Here is a 19,679-nt window from a genome sequence, read left to right as displayed (position 1 = left end):
CCCAGTATGTTTAAATCACAGCACGCATGCGCTCCAATAGCCACGCCTAATGCCGGGCCCGCACAATCCAAGTCGAGTAATTTGAGAAACCCCAGTTCACGCTGTGATCAATCCAATCTACAATTTGGATGTCTAGTCATTATAAAATAAATTAATTCATTGTTTATAAATTCTGGCAAAGTTAATGTATATATTGTACATACTGTACATATTGTAAACTATGTAAAAAGCATAAGACCATTGTATTTAGTATTAAGTTAAGTTTACTATTAAGTTCCAATGTTTATAGTTTTAATTCTTGACCTTAAGATTAGTATTAAGCTGAAGATGCCCATAACTAGGGCGAAACATGTCCCTAACTGGTGTTTGTAATTCATGTAGAATTTAATCACTAAAAATATATTTGTATTGAAAAGGTGGACACAATAATTTTAATCTTGAAAGAGTTTTACTCATAGATTGGGCCCGCTCAATGAGGTGACCACAAACACGAACCAGCATGTTTATTTAAACATTCTGGATGATCAGGTGTTGCCTGCATGATGAGTATGCTATTGATACGTCAATTTTTCAAGATGACAACAGCAAAGTTCATTGGCCTGGACGCATAAGTGACTGGTTTTATGAACACTCTCCCACCCTATTACATTTTGATTGGCCTGCAAAATCACCTGACTTGAACCCCATTGAAAATCTATGGGACATATTGGATCGGTGGGTAAAACACCGACATCTGCATCCGTGCAATTTGGTGGAATTGCATGATCAAATCCTTGGCGAGTAACTTAACCTGGATGCAACATACCTGTACAGCCTTTGGATTCACTTCCTAAGCAAATCCAGAGGCCAGAGGCAAAGTTACATGGTATTATAATGGTGTCTCCAGGGGTGACTAATTTTTTGTCTGGTGATCTTATAATAGTTTAGACTTTTCATTAAATGGGTACCAGTATTTTACAGTTCCACACTCCTCCACTTTCATCCATCTGTTATCTCACAAAGCACTTTTTGTCCTGTTGTAATTTTCTTTCTGTCAGTGAGACTTAAGGATATTTGATAGAACATGTACATGAGGGAACTTATCTTTCATTCGTGTTACTGTAAATGGTTTATTTTTCCGTGCCTGTGTCATTAAGGTTTAGTAATTGTCAATACTGGGAACATTTTCCCTCTTCCCTCTTCTTTCATCCTTTATTATTATTATTATTATTGCAAAATCTCTGGAAACTTGTTGTATAGTTTTTATTTTCTCTTTCTGTACAATATACCACCATAGACACACACCCTGAAAATTCTTACTTTGACCAGCGGCTTAATCACACCAAGCTTTAATATTCTTAGAGGTGACACCTTTTTCCACGTAACAAAATAGCACTTTTCAGATACAACAACTTCTGCAAGACAAATATCTCAGCATCTGCTGACATCTAGAGGATTTTCATAACACAATGAGATACTGAGTTGACTTCTTCTTGCAAAAAGAAATAAACACTTTCTTGCACCAAGGTCTTCAGTTGTATGAATCATTCTGACTGCATATTTAATTCTGCTTCATTTCCTTGCTAACCTAAAACATCGTTCTCAATGCAATTTTATTTGTGTGAAAAAATATCACACGATACATGTCTACTTCTTGATTGTAAAACCACTTTATTGTCGACATGATACTGTATAGGCTTTTGGGCTTATGCCACAGTCAAGATTTTCTTCTGATGACGCAGAGCACACTTCTCTGCGAAACGTAAAGAATTTCACCTCATTTTCTCGACATGGCATAAGCCCAAAAGCCTATACAGTATCTTGTCTTTAAGTACTGGCCGTGAAAGCATCAGTGGCAACACTTTGTCACTAAGTCTATTCCTTACAGCACACAATTCCACTCAGTTCACTTGATAACTACACAGTGATACACAACACTACAACACTAGTAAGGGAAACACACTAATGCAATTTACTGCCAATTCTGACAAGTACAGATATCAACAGTCCACACACTGATTATTCACTTTATCATCACAAGGCAAAGACTGACTACCCTCTAACTCACTCAAGTCGATTCTGACAAATACAGATATCAACCAAATCCCCAACTCACTGTAACCCACACTCGCTAACACCCGCTAACTCCCACTGGCCTCTCAGCCTGTCATCTCAGTATATATACCATTCGACAAACAGTCTAGAAATATCGACTTCTGGAAATGTTCTTGCAACACACTAAATGGAACACATCCGAATATACAAGGAACAATGGATTGACCGGTCTCTCGATCAGAGTAGATTAAACTTGAATGTTCGATTACAGTTTACAAACACACATCGAGAAATCTGTAATATACCTAAAGCTTCTATACGTATCTGGATAATAAGACATTACCGTAAGTTTCCAGAAACCTCCATATGCATCAGAATGATAGTGGTTTATACCCAATATATGAATATTACAGAGTTTTCTACAGTTTCAACTACACAGATTGAGGTTAGACATATTCACATTATGTATTTGAGGTTATACAGATTTATAATACATATTTACAGGGTATAGTCGTACTTAGCATTTAATACAAGATAATTAAAATATATTAAACATAACAATTGAAGGTTTTACAAGAGTTAGGTTATGTGTAGGATGGCATACGTATGGCAACATCCATAGGACATTCTGTGTTTAAAAAAAGGTTAATCAAGCCTAGAACTATTTCTGGAGATTGTAACTGAATGATGTGATTTTTATATCTTCTAGCATATCCATGGTTAAGATCAGAAGATGCATGTAATGTAAGATGGCAGTTTCCTTCAAATCCTGCTGAGAAGCTACGTTATATGACGTTCAAAGATATTTGGGAAAAGGGCTTCTACTTAACTTCTGGCCAGAAGTTTGGAGGTGACTTTCTTGCATATCCAGGTGAGATTGATAGTGTAACTGTATAATGCTGTGTGATTAAGAAAATGAGTTAATTTATCCTGGAATTAATTTCAGTTATTTTAAGAAAACAATCATACTGTATTCACAAAATTTCTCCTACCATCAGTAAGTATACTTCTCTCAATGTGAAGGGATCTTACAAAGTGTCTCTTGAAAAACAGATGATCTTGAGATATAATAGAAGTCCCGGGAACTTTGCAGACATCATCAACATGTCTGATACGGTACTTCTGCAGTTTTTTGGGTGTGCAAAATATGTATATCCTTGCTGAAAAATTATTGAGTTGATTCAAAAGTCTGTATCATTTATATATAAATTGGCACCACTGAGATAGCTAGGAGCTTATTAGCTTATTTATCACATGTCATTTGTAGTGCTGCTCTGAAGTAGGTGAGGTGTTAGAAGAATGGTCAAACATAGAGTACCAAATGGCAAAAAACAAACATTTCTGACATATTCTTCTGTTTGAATTTAACAGAATAGTAATTGTAATTCACTACTCACTATATCATTTTGTAAATTCCTTCCATGTTCACATTGTCATATTATTATTAAACTGTTGCATATAACAAGACAGTAATTAAATGTAAATTGTTCTTTCTTTGAACTTCACTGCAGAGTCAGTAATTTGATCATATACTCGTAAATACAACACTAACTTCTCTGCTCAAAAGGTGATAATGGACTGAAAGTACTGATGGACAAATGAGATACGTACAACAGGGAAGGGGTCAAGGGATGTCTTAAAGAGTACCGCTACATCCATCTTGGCCATGTCAATGAACCAGACTGTCAAAAGATGATGCTATGATGTGCTTCTGAATTTCCCTGAAAGATCTGGAAACAGAGATGCATTTTGACTTGAATCTCTCTTTAGCCATGCATAACTTTTGCTTGGAACCAACCATAAACATGCACCTATCTATCATGGCTTTGGAAGGAGCTTCAGCCAGCAGACCAAAAGCAAAGCAGAGGCTGTAGCTGTAATAGTACAATATTGGACCCTCTTGCAGCTTCTTGCTGTTAGTAACCACACTAGCTTTAGAGGCTCCAACTGAATATAATACACAAAGAAAAATTATAAGTTGGAAGATGCTTCCCATAGAGATATTTGGACAGGGAATTAAAAGTTTGAAATTACTGATATGTGTAGCATGAATTTATTCATTTATTTGTTTCGTCAGCAATTCATGTTCATATTCTCAACCACATACCTACACGAAATGTTTTTGAATGACAGGGGAATGTTATCATGTTGGGTTATAATTTGCGGGTTGCATAAATATGAAAAAATATGCATGGCTGATTCACCCAGTATATTGAGGCTTAAACTGGGTGTACAATATTTATGTGCTGACAATATATTATCATCATTATTTTAAAGTTCCAGTTTCCCGGGTACTGTTAGCTAGCCTCTTCCACTCTGTCTTATTGAGATATATTTTGTTGTTAATGATGTCTTCCAGTGTCTCTTCCCGATTAGCAAGGTCCATCTTTACGATGTCCATCCATTGGGTTCTTTGTCTTCCCACCATCCACTTTCCTGCCACATGCCTCTCCAAATTAACATAAGCTGTCCTTGGTGGTTCCATCCTCATTACATACCCGAATCACCTCAATCTGGATACGCTGACCTGATTTAACAATGATGTCTCCATCCCCGCTTCCTTTCTAACCATTTTGTTCCTTAACTTGTCCAGTTTTGTGTTTTGAATTGTGAACCTTGGGAACTTCATCTGAAATGTCTGTAACCTTGATGTGTCCATAGTGAGGGTGTAAGTTTTGATACCATTAGTTAAGAGTGGTATGAAGTATTGGTGTCAGTTGCAATTGATTTTATACTGTAATATTGCAGTGTCACCCCAGTTTCCGATCAACACAGAGCATTCCGTTTATATGTGTAGCATGAATTTATTCATTTATTCGTTTCGTCAGCAATTCATGTACATTTTCTCAACCATATACCTACACGAAATGTTTTTGAATGACAGGGGAATGTTATCATGTTGGGTTATAATCTGCGGGTTGCATAAATATGAAAAAATATGCATGGCTGATTCACCCAGTATATTGAGGCTTAAACTGGGTGTACAATATTTATGTGCTGACAATATATTAATGTACAAACTATTTAGGTACTGTGTGTGTTTAAGGGCTGGTTTTACATATCAAGCTTAAGCCAGAGCTTTAGTAAATCGTTGATGCCGTTTAAGCAAAGCTTTTGCTTTGGTTTAAACCGTGCGAGTTTCAGAGTAGCGCTTCTGCATTCTGCTTTACCGAGCTGAGTATCTCATAACTAGGAAGTTGGCAGTGCTTGCGCATGCACATTGATTCAGTTCTCAATTTTATGTCCATAGTGTTACTGAAGTAGGTTTTTATAAGTTACTCATCAACATAAACTAGTAAAATGAACTAAAAGTGTGATTTGAAACTTACTGCAAACTTGAATTTGCAAGAAGTTAGTGTTTCTTAGAGGTTAAATAACATAATATAAAAGAAGCACTATCATCTGCTCCTGAAGGCATTCTGCAGTATTGGTTATCCGGACCCGTGTCCTGACCTCCCAGATGAAGTGATACGTGCGCACATCCAAAGGCTCTTATGAGAGCCCCACAAAGGCTTGCCAAAGGCTCAATTCCCTGGAGGAGCTCTCCGTATTTGTCATCTCAACATCGAAGGCATCAGCAGATCAAAATGTGAAATATTACAAAAGATCCTGAGAGAGCACAAAGTAGATACTGTTGCATTGCAGGAGACACAAGTGGGCAACGCAGACCAGCTTCAGACATTGATTCAATCCCTGAATATCACATGATCATGACCAGTATGGCACAGCTACCTATGTCCGAAAGTCAATACCTAACACCCAGCTCATTCCAATAAGCTCTCACAATGACCCCTCAGCAATAATAAAATGGGCAACTTCAGCATTACAAATATTTAAGTCACCAAATGCATCATGGCCTGATGGTCTTCTGCCAACCACCTCGCACCCAGTTATTGGAGACTTTAACAATCATCATATCAACTGGGGATACAGACAGGTTAATTCACATAGTGCTGAAGTGATCAACTGGGCTGAAGTACACAATCTGCACCTCGTGTATGATCCTAAAGATAAATGCACATTTTGTTCAGCCAGATGGAAATGTGAAACAAATCCAGACCTGAGCTTTGTCACGACTGACGATGCTCTGATCCCGGTATTATAGTTATTAATATAATAATAACTTCTTATGACGATGCTCTGCCGACCACCAGACGTATTGTTGATAAATTTCCAGACAGTCAACACAGGCCCATCATCCTAGAAGTAGGGGTGCAGATACCAATCATTCACCACACCTGTGATGGAATTTTTCCAAAGTCAACTTGGGACCAGTTTTCTCAAGACCCAGACAGCAATATCTGATGGATCACTCCCACCTCTGGTATCTACCAGAAGTTTGTCAGGATGGTAATCTCAATGGCCAAAAAACACATACCCAGAGGCATTCGAAAACAATACACACCATGTAGGAGCGACACTAGTGAGCTTCTGTATCAAGATTTTCTACAGAGGGGTCAGACAGAAGTTGCAGATGATCTCATAAGCAGTCTGGATAAGGATAGAAGGGAAAGATGGATAAAAACGGTTGAGGAACTAGATTTTAAGCATTCAGGTAGAAAAGCCTGGAACCTTCTAAAGAAACTAGGAGGCCATTTCCACAAACCACAAGCACCTCAATAAATCAAACCAGACAGAATACCAGACCGAATCATTCAGATGTTCAGGGCTAAGTCAAAGCACACTCCAAAGCATTCAGAAGAGACCTGCGAAAAGTAAGAAAATCGTGTTCCTCTCTACCATAGCTAGCATTACCATTCACTGTAGACAAAGTTACAATAGCCCTCCAAAGTTTAAAAATGGGAAAGGCACCAGGCTTTGACAACATTCACAGTGAGTTCCTTGTTCACTGTGGTAAAAACGCTAGGAAGCTTTGAAGGGCTATTGTAACTTCATCTACAGTGAATGGTACTGCTTGCTCTAGTAGAGAGGAGCATGATTTTCTTAGTTTTCGAAGGTCTCTTCTGATTGCTTTGGAGTGTGCTCTGTCTGACTTCCATCCATCCATCCATCCATCCAACATGCAGGATAACTGCCACCGGAGTTCAAGAGATCAAAGATCATTGCTTTCTTGAAACCTGAAAAACTACCTAATGCTCCTGAATATAGACCCATAGCATTATTAAGCTCAACCTACAAGTTACTGGAAAGGCTGATCTACAACAGAATCAGTCCAGCCATTTTCAAGATCCTCCCCGCAGAACAACATTCATTGAAGATGGATTTGAAGAGAAGCTAAAGACCGGAGCAGTGTTCATAGATCTGATGGCTGCCTTTGACACTGTATTTTGGGACAGGAATAAAAACTCTACAAATCTAATCAATTGCATGCTTTCAGATAGATAATTCAAGTGGTCATGAACAATACCCTGAGCAAACCAAGAAAACTAAACAGTGGACTCCCACAAGGTTCCATATTAGCCCCTCTGTTATTCAGTGTTTATCTCACAGACATCCCAGAAACGGTGTCAAGACGATTTGCCTATGCCGATGATATTTCCATAGCCATGCAGCACATAATATTTAACGCCTTGAGGAGACTCTAACAAAAGATCTCTGCTTACTGACAAATTTCTTTCAAAAGTGACACCTGATGCTGAGCACAACCAAACCAGAAGCATCTTGCTTTCATCTGAGTAACATACTGGCTCAGACCACCTTGAAAATGACTCTCCATGACACCATTTCACCATACAACCCAAACGCAAAATATCTCAGTGTAACATTGGACCGGGCACAGTCATACAGTAAACATCTCTCCAACCTTGCAGCCAAACTAAGTACAAGAAACATTATCTTACCTAAGCTATCTGGCAGCACATGGCAGTCCACAGCAGCAACTTTGTGTACTTTTGCGTTAAGTCTGGTGTATACAACAATTGAATACCGCTCTTCCGTCTGGCTGAATAGCATCCACACCAAGAAAATTGACACCGTCCTGAGTAAAACAATGCAGATTATCAGCGGTGTCATTAAAACAGCTCCACTGCACTGGCTTTTAATCCATAGCTACGTCCTTCTTCCAGGTCTATGCCACATGAACAATCTCGTTCAAAAAGCAAATAAATACAGCCCAATAAATCACTTCCAGTTTACCAAGACATCCGTAGAATCGCTTGAACCTGACTGAAATCCAGGCAACCCTCCCCTGCTGCTGCCTCAAAAACTGATTAAAGAAAACTACTGTGGACTGCGAACCTGGAATGAAGAATGGACTGCTAAGGCCCCCAATGAACGGAGATTGACTCTACTCAGGCCCCGCCTGGATTTCATCTCCTGCGGAGTGTATGGGTCCCACTAAAAAGAGTGCGCACTGGACATGGAAGAAGTGGCTCAGCGATGCATTCTTGGAGCCTTCGACCTTCTCCAAGCAGCAGCTGTGGTTAAAAATCCCAGACAATGCAACACATCACCTTTAGATACCCACATAGAGCCTTCCACTGAACTATCGACGACCTTCTGACAACTTCAACAATGTCTATTCAGTAGCTGCAACAACTGGGCATCCTAGATTTGTTTTCATTTGTTAATTTATGTATTTACTGTACTTATATTTTGCATCATTTCTGTGTTTTCTTATTTTTGTATTTTTTTCTTTCTATTTTTCGGTATTGCACATTTATTTTATTTTGTAAATTATTTGTTGTTTTTCATAATGTTACTCAATTTGTGCATGGCTTAACATGTACCATAAGCTAAATAATAAATATAAAAGAAGCAGCTTCTTAGAGAAGCAGAATACCGTCAGGGGTGACAGAAAATAACAAAACATGCAACATGATGGCGTCATGATGCCTAGGAATGAGTGAAACTACTGATGATGATAGTACAATGTTCTACAACATAAAATGTTCACAGTATTCTTGCGGTACACTTTGGAGTTATATTAATGTTGGTAAAGCATTGTGTACGTTCACAGATTCATGTATTTTAATGTACTATGTGTTACTAGTTTTTATTACATCCATATCTTGGAATATTCTAGAATGCTTGGTACAAACATATCCATGAATGTATGCAACGATTTACCAACATGAATTAAACTCCAAAGTGTAATTTTAAGTGTAAAAATTGTATTTTAACAATTATCTGTTACGAAGAGCCACCCGAATTTTAAGTAACATATGCATGTCATAAAATATCGACGCTTGTTTTTAAAACCAGAGGACACATAATATATTTGTATATTTTAATATTATCACTCATATCATGTGACTTTCTTCATTAGATTTAGTGATGTTTTTAAATTATATGTTAAGTTAACTTTGGATCTCCTGACCTCTGTGAAGGTCGAAACCGGTACTGCATATTAATAAGACATAATAAAGTATTGATTAGGTGGATGGTACCCATTCTTTGTAATTGTGAATACAAGTATCAATACAGACATGAAACTGACAGATTATAATAACCGTAGAGTTGTACTTCGCGACGACTGAGTTTGAGTCTTGGCGTATACATTCGCGTACGTCAGCATGTTTACACGTCGGCTGCGAGTTGAGAACTGTTTTCCACTCAGAAAATCCTGGCTCTTTTATATGATTCTACCGGGTTCGACTTCCTCCCCTCTTGGCAGAATTGAATTTCTTTATAGTGGAATTATTTGTAAGTCTCTAGGCCGATTTTTACGAAATTTGAGTATGTTGGCCTCTAGTAACTGGCTACAAGGTGATGTATTTCAATAATTGATATCTCATCCAAATCAAAAGTTAGCAGAAAATGTTCCAGAAGTTTCCATATCACCATGTGGTGTGTACGTGATCTGTGTGTCACTTCGAGGTCAACTTCCAGCGTGGTGCTTGTGACGTATTTTGCTCGCTAAATGCATGCTCACACCGTGCCGTTGCAGTTCCTTTCACACAAAATGCATGCCAGGGCCGTGCATTTGCAGTACATGACTAAATAAAATAATGTTCCAGACCGTAAGAGTTTCCTGGTACAGCAAAATAAAAATTACACTAAACCAGTACATGGAAAACTTTTTTGGGCTCTATATTTTGGTGATACCTTCGTTGATGTATTTGAAACCATTCTCTATCCAAGCCCAAAACAATATTATAGTTACATGGACTAGAATATGCAACACATTTGCACGAAATCTCAGACAAATTTCACTCACTGTGAAACTCGAGGCTGATTGCACTTGTACCATAATATTCTTTTATTATGTTAGTTAGTAATACTCTGTTATCAGCTGTACATAGACACAAACATTATTATACACTGGCGGAAAAAAATATCCAAACACCAAGGAGGAGATGTGCTAGATTACCAAATGTTGGTAGGCATGTTTATACATCTGGAAGATGACGTTGATTCAGATTTCCCGCAAATCGCATTAGCGTGGTGCTAGAAGCGGGCCCATGACGTTGCACATCAGGTTTGCTTTAAATACGGTCCGTACTGTGCAAGAGCATTAGTTACCTGTGAGATTGGACGGAGTGACTGTGAGTGGGTCAAGAATGACTTTACGATGACGAAGAGGCCACTATCAACAGCCACTGTGGTTGAACGAGGCCGTATAATAAGGCTGTGTGAAGGTAGGTTTTCCTGTCGTGCAGTTGCAGAACGACTTGGCAGAAATGTATCCACTGTGCATGCATGCTAGCAGCAGTGATCACAAGAAAGTACACTCGCAAGAAGACCTGACTCCGGAGATCCTCATGGCACACTGAGAGGGAGGACTGCCGTATTTGGCATGTGGCTGTGGCGCAGCAGCAATTTGAGCTGCAGTTGGCACCACAGTGACTCAACGAACTGTTCGAAATCGGTTACTTGTAGGACAGCTCCGAGCCAGACGCCCTGTGGCGTGCATTCCACTTGCCCCAAACCACCACCGTCTGCGACTTCAGTGGTTTCAAGCAAGAGCTCATTGTAGGATGGAGTGGAGGTCCATTGCTTTTTCCGATTAAAAAAAAACGGTTCTGCCTTGGTGCCAGTTATTTAATCAGTTTAATCAATTAAATATGTTACCTCAACAAATATATTGCCAAAATTTCCATATTCTACATTCCTTATTTCATGGTGTTTAGATATTTTTTTCTGCCAGTGTAATAAAACAAGTAAATAAAGTGTATATCATTAAGTAAATGTCAAATTTTGTTATTTGAAGCTTACATGAGCATTGGTTTGTAATTAATATGCCTCAATTTAAATTGACTACAGGAGATCCTGTGAAGTTTCATGCCCAGTTTCTGGTGGTCTGCATTCAGAAGGACTCTCCTATAACCCCAGCCCAGTTGGTGGCATATGGTAGGTTGGGGACATCAGTGAGGAAAACAGTGTTGCTAGCTTCTTTGTCAACCAAAGGAGAAAAAGTAATATATCAGTCTCTAAAATGGAATGGTACTCTGTAAAATATTCTACTATACTTGGGTCACTGGAGACTCCAGTGTACTGTCTTAGTAGCCTCATGATGACATATTTATTAATCAGGATGTTTGTTGTCTATCTCAGTATGCTCTCTTCTGTACACACAGTATGAACACTAAATGCCACCCTCTAGATGAAGCCATAGTAGACGTCGTCACAACATCCAGAAGTGACATAGAAACTAGCTAGCAACCTATCTTCTGATTTTCCGAAATATCAAATGGAACAAGTATTATTTACATGGGTTATGCCTCTGTTATACATATGTTTAAGTACCGACTCTTGAGACAACTATGTCCTCCTCAATCTTCCCATATTTCCTAATAACTTTTTCATCACTGGACAACAGGTGCATTGTTCAGCACACTTTGAACATTGCAAGTAATCGGCTTCATTTTCCGTATCACACAATTATTTCACTTTCAGTAAGAAGATATATAGACAGGAAGGCCTCCCTATGGGAGCTCCCGCTTCGGGCATTTTAGCCAATATTTATCTTGATTATCTCAAACTTACCAAAATAATAGGACAAATAGAGGGTCTCAATTTATGGAGACGCTTTGTAGACGACACTTTTGTAGTAATAGATCGTAGAGTGAACAACAGTTAAGATATCCTCAATAAATTAAATACATTGAATTCTAGAATAAAGTTTACAGTAGAAAAAGAAAAATAAGGTTCCATACATTTTTTAGACATAAATATAACACAGAAAAAGGAAGAGTTTGTTTTCAAGATACACAGAAAACCCACTTTTACTCCCATTACAATAAAGAACTACTCATTGCCTCTGGAATCACAAAAAAGGTCAGCTTACTACAGTTACATATATAGAGCATTTAATATACCCCTTACACACACGGAACGAGAAAAAGAACTGCTCTTTATCCGTAAACAAGCCCAATACAACGGATTTAAACTAAATATGGTAAACAAAATAATCAGAAAATTCAAACAGAAGTTTCAAACTAATCAAACACCCGAAATAAAAAAGAAAGATAAATACGCCAAGTTCACGTTCAACAACCCTAACTTGTATACAGTAACGAATTTGTTCAGAAAATACAACTTTAAGATCGTGTATTCAACCAGTAATAATACAAAGCAAAAATTCTTTAATTGCAATAGTGTTAAATCCCTAGTAAAAAACAAACATTCAGAATCAAGAGTTTACAAATTGAAATGTCATCAATGTAAAAAGAACTTATGTTGGGCTAACAGGGCGCAGTTTTACTGTAAGATACTTAGAACATGCCAATGCTGAAAGGCATAAAAATATTTCCACGATGGGCCAACACATAAGTACAACTGGACATCAGTTCACAACTATAGAGCAGGATTTAACTATATTGTGTAAAATAAACAAAGGAGCTCTTCTAAATACATTAGAAAATCTATATATTTATTTAGAACAAAAAATAATCAGGACAATAACCTGAACATTATAATTGACAATAGGAACCCTATATTTGAAGGGATATTATCAAATCTTGAAACTTTAGGCAAAATAAACAACACAGATAATAAAAGGATGAATAAGACCGGGCCTCCGCCATTTCTACATCCACTCCCCCCACCCCTTCTAAAGCCGAAGCCGTGAGAGTAAGCGACACGTCTCTTCCCCTCTCCACAGCCTTGCCTCCCCGGAAGGTGGAGCAAACATCGGAACACACAAATCATTATTATACAAGACGTAAAGCAGCTTCAAATGTAGCTCCTCCAGGGTCACGGTAGAATTTGAGTTTAACAACAGTGAGGTATGGAACCACTCTATACATTAAGTTACTTGTAAATACACATGTTTTCATTATAAAAGCAAATCCATATTTTCCTCATTTCGTTTCAGAAATTGAGACGAAGCTCCCCTGCTCAATTAGTGAACGGCAATCAGCTTCAAAGTTCCGCATTAAACTCAATTTAAGACACATTAAGTAAGCTCAAAATAAATAACAGCCAACCTGAAAGGAGTGAAACAAGTGAACATTCAACAATATTTAGAACAGTGTCAAGGAGTCATACATTTAAAAAAACTTTTAACTGGAAGACAAACAGATATTTTTTAGTGTAACAGAGTTTGAAACTTTTAACAACAACTATTCAAATGAATAGATATAGTTTTTCAAGTAGGCTAACTATGTATTCATCCTGTCTCATTTCACCAACCCATTAACCACCACATTGTTTTAATATCATTTTAATTAAATTTATATTCAAATAGTTTTTAAGAGGAACAAGGTACCTGAAAATAATGTACTCAAAAACTCAGTGATTCACCTAAGCTTTACAACAGCTGAAGATGTACTCAAATAAGAACGAAACATGTACTGTTTATAATTAATTAATCTGCTAAAAAGCAAATAAAAAGTATCAAAAAGGTGGAACACTTTGAACATGCCACCAGTGTTATGTAATCAATGTAAACATCACTTGCTTCTATTACTGCCCACTCAAACCAGATACATCATTCTAACATGAGTGTGATCCATGACACTGCACAGTGCATGTACAATACAGTACATGATGACAAACCAATTATGGCTTACAGTACAGCTAAATACTGTAACATGCACTTGGAGTTGGAAGAGAGTGGCAGTCATACTGTTGTTGCAGCTAGGTGGTATATGGAATGTTATCCACAAGGTCACCACCCTGATCCACAGAGTTTTGAAAGACGATTGGTGGGTGTCAGAGACAGAGATCGTTGCATTACCTGCTGTTGTTGATCAGGACAATCGCTGATTCACAACACTGGGTATTTGGAAGAGACGATCTTAGGCATGTTGCCATGGATCCTAACCTTGATATTCGACAGATTGCTTGGCCCTTGGGCATCCATCAGCACGTGTACTCAGTGTTCTCCATGATGACAAATTTTACTCTTTCCACTACACTCTAGCCCACCACTTTCAGCCGTTTCAGCTGCTTTAATGAATTAGAGAGAGATCCAGACCTTTTGCATACCATGCATGATTGAGGACACCAGGTAGCGAGCCTAGTATCCTCATTCATGCAGGGCATATAGATTTGGGTGGGCAGATTAATGTGTGGGCTGGGAACAGTGGCAGTCAACTTCTTAGGCCATATCTGGAATGCCTTGGTGGACAGAGGTCTCTCCACCACGCACTCCCAGCATTATTGGAACACATCCCTCTTGCTGTTCAGGAGAACATGTGCTACCAACGTGATGGGGTTCCACCACATTTCAGCTCTGAATGAATGAAAACTGATGCTCCAATTTCAGCACAGATGGATAAGTCGGAGGATCAGTACCCTGGCCACCTAGGTCACTGGACCTCAACCCATTGGAGTACTTTCTGCAGGACTGTTTGAAGGAAACCTTGTAAAAGGTGGTACCAGAAAGTACCGAGATGTTTGTTGCCAGACTGCATGTGGCTGCCACCACGATCAGCAACGAGCAGTTGCTCCAGACGATGCAAGACTTTGCACATAAGGTTTGTGTGTGTCTGGAGAGGGAAGGTGGCAATGCTGAACTTGTCGTGTGATAACTGTGATAAGCAGTGTATTGCACTGAATGTACTGTTGTACATTACAGAATGGTATTAGAGAATTTGATATTAGTGAAGTGTCGCTCTTTGTATTAAGGCGAACCTGTCCATTATGCTATTCTCACAATACTAACTGCCCCAGTGCACAATCCCAGGGAATGTAGCAGTCAACACTGGACTGACAAAATTAATGTAAGTAATGATCTTGCTATTAGTGCGATGTATTTACTGACGCCAAGCAATCTGATATTTTTAGGAGCCAGTGCATGTCTCAGACATCCGATCTTTGGTAGTTTCATGATGGCTAACGCCAATTACTTCTTCTTCTTATGACGCCGTCTCCCTCCGAAGGTTGGCGATCCAATTGATTATGATTACACGCGAAACGGCAGCACGGAAGATTTCTATCGACGTATGCCCATACCACCGCCGCAAGTCTTTCAGCCAGGAATTTCTCCGTCTTCCCACATATCTTTTCCCATCAATCTTCCCTTGAATGATCAGTCGGAGAATTTTGTATCGTTCACCTCTCATGATGTGCCCGAGGTAGCTGAACTTACACTCCTTGATGGTTATGAGAAGCTCTTTCTTCTTGTTCAAGATGTTGAGGACTTCTTCATTTGTCTTCTTTTCTACCCAAGATATTCGGAGTATTCTTCTGTATAAGTACATTTCAAAAGATTCAATACGCTTCTCCAATAAAGGGCTAAGCGTCCACCCTTCGAAACCATACAGAAGGACAGGAAAGACATAACAACATAACATTCGAACTCTGAGCTGGAGGTTGAGTTCTCGGCCGGTGAATAAGGTCCTCATGGTATTGAACATACTTTTTGCTTGTCCAATCCTGGATAAGATTTCGCATTTCGAATCACAATGCTGGTTCACTAGAGTTCCAAGGTATTTGATAGAAGATAGTTGTTGGACGATGTTGTTGTTGATGTAAAGGGAGGCCTGTTTTGGTGTTTTTGAGAATACAATCAGCTTGGTCTTGTTAATATTCAAGGATAAACCGTAGGTTTCACTGGTCCTCACGATGTTGTTTATAATGATTTGAAGATCAGTAGGGTTGCTGGCTAACACAATAGTGTCATCAGCAAATCGGATGTTATTAATGACAAAGCCATTGATCTTGATACCTAGATTAACATCTTCCAAAGCCTCTCTGAACACAGCTTCAGAGTAGATGTTGAAAAGGAGTGGGGACAGGACACATCCCTGGTGGGCACCTCTTCATATAGCTATGTCCTCAATAGTAGTTCCTTCTATTTTGACCTCTGCCGTTTGATTCCAGTACAGATGGGAAATGATACGAAGATCACCAACATCTACACCAGTAGATTTTAAAATCTCAACAAGTTTTGCATGAGATACGCAATCAAATGCTTTTTGGTAGTCGGTGGAACAAGCGTGCACATCTACATTCATATCTAGGCATCTCTGGGTCAAAACATTCAAGGAGAAAAGAGCCTCACGAGTACCCAGTCCATTCCTAAAGCCACACTGAGTATGTCCAACTTGGTGTTCGCATTTGAGGTAGATTCGAGTGTGGATGATACGCAGAAATACCTTTAGCACATGGGACATTAGGCTGATCATACAATAATCATCACAATGTGATGCACTAGCCCTTTTAGGTATGGTGACAAAAGTAGATCTTAGCCAGTCAGATGAAATTCTACCAGATTTATATATTGCATTGAATAATGTAGTTAGAAGCTCTAGTCCTCTGCCATGGCCTTCAGCAATGAGTTTGAGAGTTTCTGCATGAATCTTGTCCGGACCTACAGCTTTTTCATTCTTCTGGAATCAAAGTAACTATTACCCCATTTTAATTCCGAGTTTACCTCTACTACTCCATAACTAATCATAACACCATGCCAATTCCAATCTCAAATTTCATTGCTACAGTATCCTTTTATCATGGGCTTTGAAGACATCATTTTGTGTTCATCCTGCATGTAATTGTATATCCAATTTTATAATTTATAAATCATTTCTGTAATGATAAATACATTGAACTGTGTTGATAGTGCCTCATATAAGTAAATTGGATCCTGTTATAAGAAAATATTTTTTCAATTCATAAGTAAATGGTGATAATTGTGCTTAACAAGATAATGGTAAACAGAAAACAAAATTAACATCAAATTAAAAATTGAAGTAATTTGTAAGAATGAAAAAGAAAAATTGTTACCAAAGGGTCCTTCCGTGTTTGCTTGCATGGCATTTTGATGGCAATTTGCAACATTTCCATAACATTACTTTTTATTTTTTGTCAGAAATCACTCAAAACAAATTGTGCTGCTTTCCTTTTGGATCTTTTCCAGTTCTCCCATCAAATAATATTGATGGGGGTCCCATTCACTGGAATCATATTCTAATTGGGGTCTTATCAGAGGTTTATATGCCCTCTCCTTTTCATTCTTATACAACCGCATGTGAAAAGATCTGTAACCTTTATTTATATCCTCATTAATATGATTACCCCAATGAAGATCTTCCTTTCATTAACCCTCAAACTGGTAGGTGACGATGGATCTACAGGTGTGTGCCTATCTCGTTCACCACTGTCGATATATCATCAGGTCTACTTTACTGCAGAGAAATTGTGAATTTGTCTTTTGGATGGCATTATCCATCATGAATGTTTTCTCCTTGGAATATTTTGATACTAAATATCTCTATTTATATGTGATATATTGGAACAAATAAAGATTGTAATTCGTACTAGCTTTGAACGATGTGTTCTTGTTATACCGAACGAATTGGCCATGCGGTTAGGGTCCCACAGCTTTGAGCTAACTGTACAGTCGGAAGGTAATGGGTCCGAACCCGACTATTGGTAGCCCTGAAGATGCTTTTCTGTTGTTTCTCATTTTCACACCAGGCAAGTGCAGATGCTGTACCTTAAGATCATGGCTGCTTCCTTCCCAATTGTAGCCCTTTCCTATCCCATCATCGCCATAAAACCTATCTGTGTCGGTGTGACATAAGGCAGATTGTAAAATTGAAGCTCTGAGTTTCATAATTGCACAAGTTCCATTGAGTGAGCTCTGAGATAATTAAAAAACTTTTCAAAATGGGTGCTTAGAACTTCAATTTTCTTACTGTAGAAACTGTGTCCCATTACGAATTAAGCACAATTGACTGAACTTAGTGATTGTTTGTACTTTTTGTGTAATAAATTAATGAATATTGTTGACTTGTGTTGTTATGAAACTCATCTACATAATTTTTAGGTTCCAGTGATAAAAGTAGTGGATTAAGTGGATTTTTGGTACATACAGTAAGTAAACTATGCAATAAAAACAAAAGAGTACAATATGGCAATACTTTTTATTGAATAAAAATCAACAGATTGGGCATCAGTCACACCTTACAGTAAAACATATCCACATTTTAATCTGAGTCCCAGACTTTGCTTGCTGACTCTTCAACTTTAATACTTTGAATCTGCCCATATTTGTTCATAAGATTTGAAAGTAAGGACGATGTTCAGGGTGAACAGAAGAGAGGTATTTAATAATATATTTCGCTTTATGAACTTTGATTGGGAGTTCAGTCTCATAGGCTATTCCTTCTTCAACTGACCTATCTCAATGCTGCCTTTCAAGAGAAATGTTTCATTTAGAAAACCATTTCTGTGCTGGTAATTATGGAGTTTGATCTGTATTTTATAACTTTGTAACTGGTCACCGTCCATTTGTCTTGTGCCTTTGAGATGGGGATTGGCTCCTTGATTTTGTTTTAAACATTTGACGCAAGTGTAATAGACTAATATAACTTGGAAACAACATTCTTTAACCCAATGGTAAATAATGCAAATGTTTATTATCATTATTATTATCATTATTATTATTATTATTATTATTATTATTATTATTATTATTATTATTATTTAGGTAGTTGTGTATGAACCTTATTTGGTATAATCACGATCGTATTATTTGTGAGGTTATGTCATGCTGTATGAGTTTATTTAATGTAAGAACACGTAATAAATAGTTTATAATTTATTATTACCTGTATATATGATGTAAAATCCAATGTAACATTGTGAAACACACTTTAATAAGTCCAGAACAATGCTACGTGTGACTAGATTTGTGTAGAAATCTCCTTACATTTTAATTAGGCTATTGGAGACTCTCGAATTTATGAGAAAACATGTTATACCATATTCTTCTAGAAGCCTGGCCAGGCACCATATATAAAGAGGCAGTCTTGGGAGTAGAGTTGAGTTGTTTTAATGAGACTTGTGTGGGAGTCATGTCAGCCGAGTGTTTGAAGTAAAGTATGTGAATTGTTTTTTTTTGGGTTGGTAGTTGACATGCATATTTTGTAGTCTTCTTCTGATTTGTCGTCATGTTTTGTTTCATAATGGCAGCTTATTAGTACATGTTATTAGAAATGTAAATATAATTTGTAAATAAAATAGTGTACACAGCTGACAGCATTTTGTGTGTGTGTCTTTGTGGATACATTAACTGGCGACCATGACTAAGACGTAAGAATAATTTTTGAGCGAATATGAGTATAAGTGCAAATTAGAACAAAATGCAAGTGATAGTAGAAAATGTGTCCGTACAACTAGTGTTGGCTACTGACAGCATGATTCGAAGCAGTGTATCGATTCATTTAAATGTCCGAGTGAATCGATTCATAGGAACGGCAAGCGCGTGGCACACGATTCAGCTGACTCACAGCGGAAAGTGCTGTGAGACCAACTCACGGCTCAGTAGCGGGACACTGGACATTGGCGGG

The 19,679-nt window shown here is 38.0% G+C and overlaps 1 protein-coding gene across 1 annotated transcript in view; it reads left to right on the top strand.

The window, feature by feature from the left end:
• Tsen34 (tRNA splicing endonuclease subunit 34) overlaps nucleotides 1-19,366 on the top strand; it is a 43,963-nt gene extending 24,597 nt beyond the window's left edge. The window contains exons 4-5 of the mRNA XM_067138285.2: nucleotides 2,744-2,905; nucleotides 11,200-19,366. Of these exons, the coding sequence (XP_066994386.2) occupies nucleotides 2,744-2,905; nucleotides 11,200-11,390 (353 nt within the window). The 3' untranslated portion in view covers nucleotides 11,391-19,366. The remainder of the gene's footprint in view (nucleotides 1-2,743; nucleotides 2,906-11,199) is intronic.
• Nucleotides 19,367-19,679: the final 313 nt, after the last annotated feature.

Source organism: Anabrus simplex, chromosome 1 (genome assembly GCF_040414725.1).
Source record: "Anabrus simplex isolate iqAnaSimp1 chromosome 1, ASM4041472v1, whole genome shotgun sequence".
NCBI lineage: Eukaryota > Metazoa > Arthropoda > Insecta > Orthoptera > Tettigoniidae > Anabrus > Anabrus simplex.
This window is presented reverse-complemented; position numbering and strand designations above follow the sequence as displayed.